Genomic DNA, 10,842 nt, shown 5'->3' on the forward strand with positions numbered 1-10,842 from the left:
TTTTTCATCTCCATAACTTCGATTTTCATGATTTTTGCAATTTTTTCGATTTTTCGCTGATTTTTCAAATTTTGTATGGCTCAACGGGCTAATTAACCTTCAGATTCAAATTCAACGGATCGAAATACATAAAAATCATACTTGATCCGGGTCAACAAAATTTTTCATCGCTGTAATGCAGTTTTCATATTTTGGGGGGTTTTTAGCATTTTACTACAATCTAGGACCTGACCGAGCCCAACGGACCTCAAATTCGGATTCAGCGGGTCGAAAAACATGTCCGTAGATGGGTCCGGTCAAATGCACAAACCATTTTTTTTGTGTGCCGGTGTTATTAATAGAAATTTAGAGATTAATAGAAATTTAGAATAATGGAGATAATTTTTAATAGAAAAAGTTGAAACAATCAAGAAAAAAACAATGGATGAGCATTAAAATTTTTTATTCCGCACGCTATTTTATATCATTTTAACTCAAAAGTTTTATTACCGCTTGTCTTGTCATTTTTTATGTAGATAATAAAACAAGTTACCGCTATGTCGGGTAAAATCACGTACATAAAAAAGTCAATAGCTGACAAAGAAGGTTACACGGCACTGGCTCATACAAGACTAGGTCATCGATGTCAACGTCCAGGAATTGAACTTACTCAGGACTTGGTCGAGGCCAATCTCGTGAAGGAGATACACGAATTACGAAATGTCGCGGCGAATCTGCAGCGAATGCTTCGCGAGGTTTGTGACAGTTTGCATTTTGTCGTACAGAATTCTAAAGACGGATCTAACAATGTGCACGTTATGTTCCCTGTTTTTTTTTATTATCGCTTTTTATCACCCTTGTCTTTTTGCCTCTCGTATCTCGATCCGTCATTTCCGGGATAAAAGCTGTTAACAAATTTCGAAAGAGAGACAGGAAATACATGGCAAAAAACATGATTGTCGATAAAACGCGGTCACAAGAATAGAAAAAGGCAAGAAGTAAAAAAACAAGAAGAAACAGGAAGCAAAGAGCATGTTGTGTGGATCCACCTTAAATATAGAATGCACACATTCGCAGCACTAGAGATGTAAAAAAAAACGTTTTTTTTCTGATAGAAAAAACATTAGAAGAAACGTATTTTATTTTATTGTAAAAATACAAATTTGGTTTTTGTTCTAATTCCGAAATTAATTAATTGTAAAGAGTAATTCTATAATTAATTTTAATGTGATCTACATTTAACTTTTACAAAAGGAGAATCTATTTAATTCTTTTTCCAAATAGCTTTTCCTTAAGTAGAACTTATTATAATTATTCATTGAAGTTCTTGCTTCAAAATACGTTTCAGAATCAATATACTGGCTTTCTCGTTCTGCATAACAGGTTAAAATGATGATAATTTAAAGAATTAGGCCACGTTTGAGGCCTTAACAGATACCTAAGTTTGGGATTTTTTGTGAGTAAACAGATAACTTTATTCAAAATCTTTTTAGAGGCATATGGCATTGCAGGCATGGTTTGATCTTAAACAAAATACAAAGAATTTTCATACGTATTGGAGACTAATAAAGTACGTAGGGGTTTTTTAAAATATTGATTTTTCTCTAAATGGCAGCTATTTTACGAAAAATGTGTATTTTTCGCCAGTACAAGTCTTTCTTAAAATAGCTGCCATTTTGAAAAAATCAATATTTTGAAAAATCCCTACGTACTTTATTAATTTTTAATATGTAGATAATGAAAATTCTGTGTTTTGTTTAAGGTCAAACTGTGTATCTGTACATCGATAGAAAAAAAGGGATTTTGCAAGTGTAGGCCAGTGCGCCGCCATTTTGGACACGAGAAAAATAAAAAAATATTTTTTTAGTTTCTTATATGTACAATGATATCCTCTAAACAGATTTTAAATAAATTATCCATTTACTCAAAAAAATTCCAAACGTTAGGTATCGTTCTAAAACCTCAAAGGTGGCGTAACTCCTTAAATCTACTATCTATAAAATAAAAAGTCATGAAAAATTAACTTATATTAAGCAAAATATAGATATTAAATAGATGGCTGAAAAAAACAAAATTTTGAGAAAAAAACGAGGCTTATGTATAGAAAAAAAACGTATTTTACAAAAAAAAAAATTTGGTTTTTTTTCTACTTACATCTCTACGCAGCACCGATAAATTTCGATAAATTTTGTACACATAGTATAATATTTTATTAATTACTACGAGATATATTACAGGCAGAGACATCGCTACGGTTCTTGCTTAAAACGCAAGTTCAACTGGAGGAGGATATTAACGTGAAGACAAATACTTTGAAAATTGACGAGGTCGAATGCATGACTTCACGTCAAAGTATAGATTATCACGCGTATTAAAACGCTAATATTAAAGCGTTTATATTCTATACAATATATTTACGATTTCTTCAGTTTTGCCGTATCTTGAACGTGATGTAATGTATTTTATTATCCATCAAAATTTTCGTGCTACATAAATTTTTATATACATGTATATCTTTTTATAAAATATATATAATCAAATTACAAGTGTGATACGTAAAAAGGTACCCTATAGGATCCTAATTTCTCATTGCAGTCGTTAGATTACAATATTAAAATATGCGTAATTATATTTTATTTTGAAAAGGAAAAAAAATTCATATTTTTAGCTTTTGATATTAATAATCGTACCACATTCTATATAGCTCGATCGCTACGAAACCAGTTTTGAGTTTATGATTAGAAAGTAGCTAATTCTTGTACATTATCTGCAAAAAATGATGAATGTAGGATTGCCCGATGATGTCACGGAAATAAAGCGTCGCGCGAAAGGCGAAATAAAAGTTGTTATGAAACGGGGTCATGTACCAGCGCGGATGCTTCTTCTTATACTTTTTGCCGGGGTAATCGCAGTCACGCGTAGTTGCAATCCTTCCTCTCTCCCTCTCCTCGAGAGAGAGAGAGAAATAAAGCGAAAACCACGGCGAATAGGCGAATGGATGGTTTCAAAGAAACCGGTACACGCACGCGATATACGAAGGAGGGAGGCCGGACGCTTTCGTGAACGGCCTAACCGACTTGTGCCGTTGCAATTTCATTTCAGTCTGTGCACTAACAGGAATCGAATCGGTCGGCGGATGCGCAAAGGTGCACTTATTCCACTGGTTGCGCGGAAGCTCATTTTCTTTGCGGAATCTTCTCCTACTTCTCGTATTAAATTGGAGAATTCGCGGCGCTTCGCAAGAATCACCCCGGTGCGGTACTGTGTGTGTGTGCGCGCAATGTGCAGTCCGTTGTAAAACGTGAGTTTTGTAATCGTGTGAATTAAGGTATTAATTATATATACATACTATATATATGTATATAAATATATATAAAAATGGGAGATATCAAGAGATGAATTTTTACTACGAATTTTAAGCTCCTCTTGTACTTCGGTCTTTGTGTGATATTAAAATTTAAAGTTAAATTAAACAAGCGATTTGTGGCAGCTGGATAATTTAAATATCTGTTTAATATAACTTGTTCGTGAAATATTTTTTTATGAAATCAGTCTGTGTGTTTTTTAACATTATTACAAATGGCGGATACTATATCGAAGATGTCAATTCATCACAACAATGGAATAAACATTACGCACACGGCCGATAAAAATTGTGTAAGTATATATTTTTGCAACAGCACTTTGCACCTATTCTCAAATAAATTTTTATTTACATGTACAAATATCGGTAAGATGGTGAGACAATAATTAAAGCAATTCAAATTGCCTCTAATGTATCGTATTTGAAACATAAAAATTCTTTCTCTTTGCATTAAAAAAATTTTAAATCACGATATCATTTCTCTTATTGTATAACCATTCATTAGTAATTGTTAATTATAAAAAATAAAGCACAGAATAATTGTTTAATTACATTTACATACGCATTTTTCATTTTAACAACTGCATAGAGAAAAATAACATTTGTAGAATTTATATATCTTACATACATATCTTTTAGAATGTCAACAATTTTTAATGAATGAGACATTTAAATTAAAATACTAGCTTTAGCCTGTTTTTTTAGATGTACATTCATCTACATTATATAAGTAACACCTGATAAACAGGTTTTACTTGAATTCTTTAAAAACCAGTTGATCTGTATCGCAATCTTTCAAACCCAGATAAATAGATAGTACATAAATAAACAGATATTTGTAAAGAATTAATTTTAAGGAACGTTTCAATATTAAAATTCAATGTTGTGTGAAATCAGAAAAATGATTGTCTGAAGATTTAAGTTTTTACTAAAGTTTTGATTTCACTAAAGTTGTTTACTTGCGAACAATACCGTCACCTACACAGATTCCATATTTCTCTAGGGTACATTCCGTTTCTCGCATAATGCGCTTAATGCATAATTTATCTCTAACAACAAAGATTTCAATGAATAATAAAGATAAGCGATGCAAAAAACGAAATACACCCGTACAGAAAAAGTAAAAACCGTACAGAATAAGATAAAAAGCGCAGCATTATGAGAACTTTCATTCATGCGTTAACTAACAAAATAATTCTTTGACAGCGAGTCCCCAAAATAGGGCTCCATGATGAAAATAAATGAGATATATATTTTAGCAGCACAGTTTCGTTTAGTTTTATACAAAAATGAATTGAGAAATTTTGCAGACGGCGATCATTCGGTCTTTTCCCTCTTTCTCTTTCTCTTTTTGTTCCTAAACTGTTCTATAAATTTCCAAAGTGTAAATTGATGATATTAGTAATTTCTTAAGATATTTTTATTGTATAATTATTTTTCTATGAATTTCTAAAGAATTATAGATCAGGAAAGAAGAGTACTTAAAGAATAACTTTGAGAAATCTTTGTGCTATTTAGGTTTAAGTAATGACTTTTAAGCAAGCGATTGCACGGATATATTATACACATCTCTATATATTACTTTACTTGATTCAATGTCCATATAAATAAATTTACTGACGAACCGACGTCATCTTTATAAAATAAATCACTTTTCATATTTTTGGGAACTTGTTTTAAAAATTAATGGATTACATTTTTTAATATATTCGCATGTAACACGATGATTTATTTGCATAAAAAAAGCATATTTTTCGTTGTTCTTTATATATGCGAGAATATCTTCCTTGACATTTCGGAAACTTTTATAATATATGTATATCTTACACATTGGAATAATTGATGTCGCTATTGAGAATGAATTTCTTAACTTGTTTGGATCCGAAATATTAATAATTAATGTATAATTCAAAAATAAAGGGACATTACGCGAAGCAAATTTTGAAATAAAGACTACTATAGAAAATTATTATTTTTTTCATTGGGCATTATAGGTATAATTGTTGTGGCGAATTTTTTATTCTTATGGTGTTTCAGATATAAGTTAACGAGATACGTAAATCTGATATTTCTATAATTTACAATTAGACATCAATTTCCCGTTACGCTGAATCATGATGGAAACCGAATGTATATTAATGGTGTGAGATTTATATAATCAAGTCGTGACCCCGCTTTTTGTTTCGCGGAATAATCTTAAAGTGTCGCAGATGTACAGGCGTGTATATATCATCTCTTACATATAATTTTATCGATAAAGCAATACATACAAACGATAAAATGATGAAATTCGGAAAATTGAAAATGTCACTGTGAAAAAAAAAAACAAAGATGACCTATATATACGTACGCGGTAACTTAGAGAAAGTAAAAGATAAATCTGAAAATTTTAGGACTTTAGCTTTACGAGTTTCCAAACCAGTTTTTGTGATTATCATATTTGCGTATTATGAAATTTTCTTGCGTAATATTTAAAATAAGGTACTGCCTTAAATTCTGATAGTTTGATTCGACTGTATATGTAGTGGAACAAACTCTTATAGTTTTGAAATATACAGGTTCACGCGAAATAATAAAATATAAAAATAGATCTGATCTGAATAATTTTAATAGAAAAAAATTAAAAAATATATAATAATTAATAAAAAACAAAAACAAATTATATTTATATAAAAATAAAAAAAATATACTAATTATTAAAAGATAAAAACAAATTATATTTATGTACAATTATTATATTGCAAATTGTTAAAATAAAAGACAAAATTGAGTTTTAACGAAATAAATTCGAAAAAACCTACCTGAATTAAAAACTATTCTTTTATATAATAATTAGAATGTAGGGTCACTAATATATATCTCATCCCACTTGTTTTATTTCGACGAATTAAGGAGATATAAAATCAAATGTTATCAAAATAAAATTTCATTTATTTTATATATATATATGTATATATATATATATAATGAATAAAATTTTATTTTTATAACATTAACAATATTTAACAACAAATTAAATATCATGGATATCTCATCCCATTATTCCGATCCAAATTAAGGAAATATAAAATCAAATGTTATCAAAATAAAATTTTATTTATTTTATATATATATATATATCCATGATATTTAATTTGTTGTAAAATATTGAATAACACTTATACACATGGATGCTCCATTTTAATCGATATACCTTTCTCCAGAATTAAAGTAACATGAAACTGCGGTTTTCTCACATAATTTTTTAAGGAGACACATTTTTTATAAAAACAAATGCAATTTGTATACATGCGCACATTAAAATTCAAATCAAGATAGAATTATTATATCAATTATTGTTCATAAAAATATCGCCTTTCACCACGAGATAGCAGTATTGTCGTATTATTGATTATATGTGGTATATATATAGAGACCACGCGGAAGTCTATCCGCTGGGTGAAATCTGCTGCAGGCTATCCAGCTGTGAATTACATAAAGCCTTCGGGAGTTACCTCTAATACATTCGTGCGGACAAAGAGCGATATGTCAATCGTCAAAGTAATTCCATAGCCGCGAAGTGCCACGCGGGGGATCCGCGGGGTGTATATAGACGCATATATCCTCGATGGTGATTTGAGCGTGACGTGTATTTTATATGCGCGGTAAACACACGCGATTCAAAAGAGTCTTGCAAAAATGCGTGCTAGCTCCGTTTAGGACACACGCCGCGTGGAGGGGACACGGCTCTGCCTTCGTAGTAAGTATAACGCGCGACGTAGGCGCGGAATAATCGGGCTGCACACGCCGGTTTGCTCAATCCGGAAACGTGCCCTCCTGAACCGCGGGACGCCGGAGGTGACAAGGACACAGGCGCGCGCGACCGCGCCGCGAGTGCGATGACGTGTGGGGGTAGAGCGCGCGATCTTGTCGACGCTAATCCGAAATTTGCAATCGTCGCTTTTAGCAAGCAATGTTAGATGGCGCCAAATACCTTGTTTCGACAATCATTCGATGACTCCAAATGACTCCGATATTCAGGGCTGGGCAAAATACACCATTAAAGTATTTAAAATACAAAATACAAAATACTAGGAATCTTGGTATTTGAATTACAAAATATAAAATACTTTCAATCTTTTGATTTGAAATACAAAATATAAAATACTTTTAATCTTTCGATTTGAAATACAAAATACAAAATACTTTTAAGTTTGTATTTGAAATACAAAATACTTCTTTGAAATACAAAATACTTTTTAATTTAATCTTTCAATTACAATAATATATAATATTAAACTCCCCGCTTTAACAAGCCCCTCTCCACTTTTAGAGAGAGAGAAAGAAAAATTGTTTTACTCTCTTACATTTTTTAACAGTCCTGTATCAATCACACGAGAAATCTATTTACTAATGTGAGATTATGAAATTTGACTCTGATGACTTGATATTGCTTGAAACTTGATGAAAATAATTAGTGTCATATGAGAAAAATTTAAGTTACTCTTAATGGTTATCAAGAATTTTTATCAATAATTTTTTTAGTATTTCAAATACAAAATAGATTGAAATTGTATTTGAAATACAAAATACATTGAATAATTTATTTGAAATACAAAATACAAAATACTTTTATGTGTGCCGCTGAAATACAAAATACAAAATACAAATTGTATTTCAAATACTGTATTTCAAATACAAGTATTTGAAATATGCCCAGCCCTGCCGATATTGAATATTGGAGTTGTGCCGCGAAACGTGAAATGAAAACAGTTTCGATGTTATAAATGTATAAAAATCAGGGTCGGGAAAGTTACTTTGTAAAAGTAACTAGTTGCAGTCACAGTTTTTGTCTTTCATAAAATAATTAGTTACTGTTACAAATTAATTAAGGTAGTACACTCGCGACAATACCATCCAAAAGTTATGTCTCATCGCGCGCTTGGTGGCGATATTCCCATTGCCGCCAGTGAGAAAAAATATTTGGTTGTGCCTATCCATAGACCGCACGCACACGCAGAAAAAAATTAATTCAGACAGACGCAGACTAACGCAGCTCGACTGGCCGCCTCCTTCACCCGCCTCCATATGTCAATAAAAATCGAAAATTATATTTTTTAAAAGGCTCTATTTTCCAAACTAAATGGTAAAAAATTATGAATTTTTTTCATAATATCCGTTTCATATCCCTTCATTACATACTCGTTTTTTTATTAAAATCTCAATGCTAGTTTAGGCCCTACAAAAATAAACGCAACAGTTTTATCAACTTTGTATAGGCGACACGTATAAAAAATGCAATTTTTAATTGCTTATATCTCAGTATTGAGATGGTCAATCTCATTCTAATTGCACAAGCGTGTCAACGACTTCTAGTACAACATATAGTTTCAATTTCAAGAAATTCTCAATATTTTGAATTTGCGAGTGTACTGCTTTAATTACCGACTCTGAAAAGTAACATGTTAGAGTTACAGTTACTCAAAAAGTAACGAATCGTTACTTTTCAGTTACACTTTTAATAGAGCAACATTAGCATTATAAAAAAAAGATTTCATATATTATATAATTTTATTTAAAAAAGAAAAGTAATAAGCGTATTTATAATATGAGCATTTTTAAATATTTCGCGTAATTACAATCATTACGATTAGGTGATTGAGCGAATGTGTTGCATAATTTGGATCCATGAAAGTGACGATTTGACATATATAAAGTAATTGTAAAAGTAACTATTAAATTAGTTACTAATTACTTAAAAAATCTAAGTAAAATTACAGTTACACATGAAAAGAAAGTAACAAAGTTAAGTTGCAATTATTGAAAAAAAGTAACTGTAACTGTAACTTCGTTTCAAGTAATGAGTTACTTCTCTGATAAAAATTGTGTTAATATGATTATTAGATTGCCTCTAATATGTGAGATTGTAGTATTCATAGATATTATTTTAATTGGGGATTTGGGATAGAGAAATGTTAAATTAATATTTAACCAATTTAATTGAAAATTGTGACAAAAAATGATATGACGATACCCAAAATTTTAACAAAAGATTCACGTGTGGAAAGAAATGCGCACATATATTTTATATTTATATGTCTTTTAATTTAAAGTTTAAATTTATTTGCATGATACTTTTACTACCAGTTTTTAATTAATGATCTGAATAAATTTAAAAGGATGAATAAATCACCTATAATTATTAAATTGCAATGAATTTGGTATTTTTGTAAAGAAAACTAGCAGGATATATCGCAGGTAGTGCGCGATATCAGTATATCTTGTAAAATCAGATAATTTCAGCCTAACTGGGTCATACAGCTAAGAAATACAGTTGATAGGAGAAACTAAATTGCTAGAAAGTAGTCGGGTAAGCTAGAAACTTTGCAATACGCTCTAGTCGCTAGCAAATACAATCAGCGACTGGAAAATCTTGGGCATGAAAATACATGGGCGCGCGTTCTACACAAAGTTATAATTGAGAGCTGAGGATATTCAAACACATAGCGAAGAGAAAAAGATCCGGCCGAGTCTTTTCAAAGTTTCAATCTTCCGATCTATTTCGATAGTCGAAGACTTAAGATTAGATTAATTAAAACAAAGAGTAACGGACTTGATTTTACAAGTTAATATTGAAAATTTAAAAGAACCAGAGGTCGATCGTATTTAAAATAACATTATTTAAAATACGTATTTTAAATAATAAAAAGTAAAAGAATTATTTAGTATTTATTATTCTAAATAACTTCTTTTCTGATCTATTTCTTTAATATTTTAAATATGTTTTTGGAATCTATTTTATATTTGTTATTTTAAATAAGTTATCAGTCAGTTTTTTTATTGGCCCCTGCGATATTTTATTTTAAATAAGTTTCCGGAATCTATTTTATATTTGTTATGTTAAATAAGTTGTTATGTCAGTTATTTTACCGACCTCCCCCCTGAAAAGAACCAAAATTTCGCGTCAGTCTAATTTAAACACTTGATTGCACAATCATTAGTTTTTTTGCTGATAATTAATTTGTTCCATTGATTTGATTCTATGTCTAATCTAATATTTAATTTATTAAAAAAAACTACGACTTTTAAATTCACAGCTTTTTAAAATTATGAACATCAGTCTCTTCTTATCAGCTGATGACTTGCAAGTTGAAAGGGTCACACAGGGTCATGACGTGTATATACATATATCCAGGGCTGGGCAAAATACACCATTAAAATATTTAAAATACAAAATACAAAATACTAGGAATCTTGGTATTTGAATTACAAAATATGAAATACTTTCAATCTTTTGATTTGAAATACAAAATACAAAATACTTTCAATCTTTCGATTTGAAATACAAAATACTTTTAAGTTTGTATTTGAAATACAAAATACTTCTTTGAAATACAAAATACTTTTTAATTTAATCTTTCAATTACAATAATATATAATATTAAACTTCTCGCTTTAACAGGCCCCTCTCCACTTTTAGAGAGAGAGAAAGAAAAATTGTTTTACTCTCTTACATTTTA

The 10,842-nt window shown here is 30.2% G+C and overlaps 1 protein-coding gene and 1 pseudogene across 1 annotated transcript in view; both read left to right on the forward strand.

The window, feature by feature from the left end:
• LOC105447797 (tektin-1) overlaps nt 1-2,548 on the forward strand; it is an 8,196-nt gene extending 5,648 nt beyond the window's left edge. The window contains exons 5-6 of the mRNA XM_011686004.1: nt 516-734; nt 2,217-2,548. Of these exons, the coding sequence (XP_011684306.1) occupies nt 516-734; nt 2,217-2,354 (357 nt within the window). The 3' untranslated portion in view covers nt 2,355-2,548. The remainder of the gene's footprint in view (nt 1-515; nt 735-2,216) is intronic.
• Nucleotides 2,549-3,077: 529 nt separating this feature from the next.
• LOC105447798 overlaps nt 3,078-10,842 on the forward strand; it is a 21,542-nt pseudogene continuing 13,777 nt past the window's right edge.

This window comes from Wasmannia auropunctata, unplaced genomic scaffold (assembly GCF_000956235.1).
Source record: "Wasmannia auropunctata unplaced genomic scaffold, wasmannia.A_1.0 LD336092.1, whole genome shotgun sequence".
NCBI classification, from domain to species: Eukaryota; Metazoa; Arthropoda; class Insecta; order Hymenoptera; family Formicidae; genus Wasmannia; species Wasmannia auropunctata.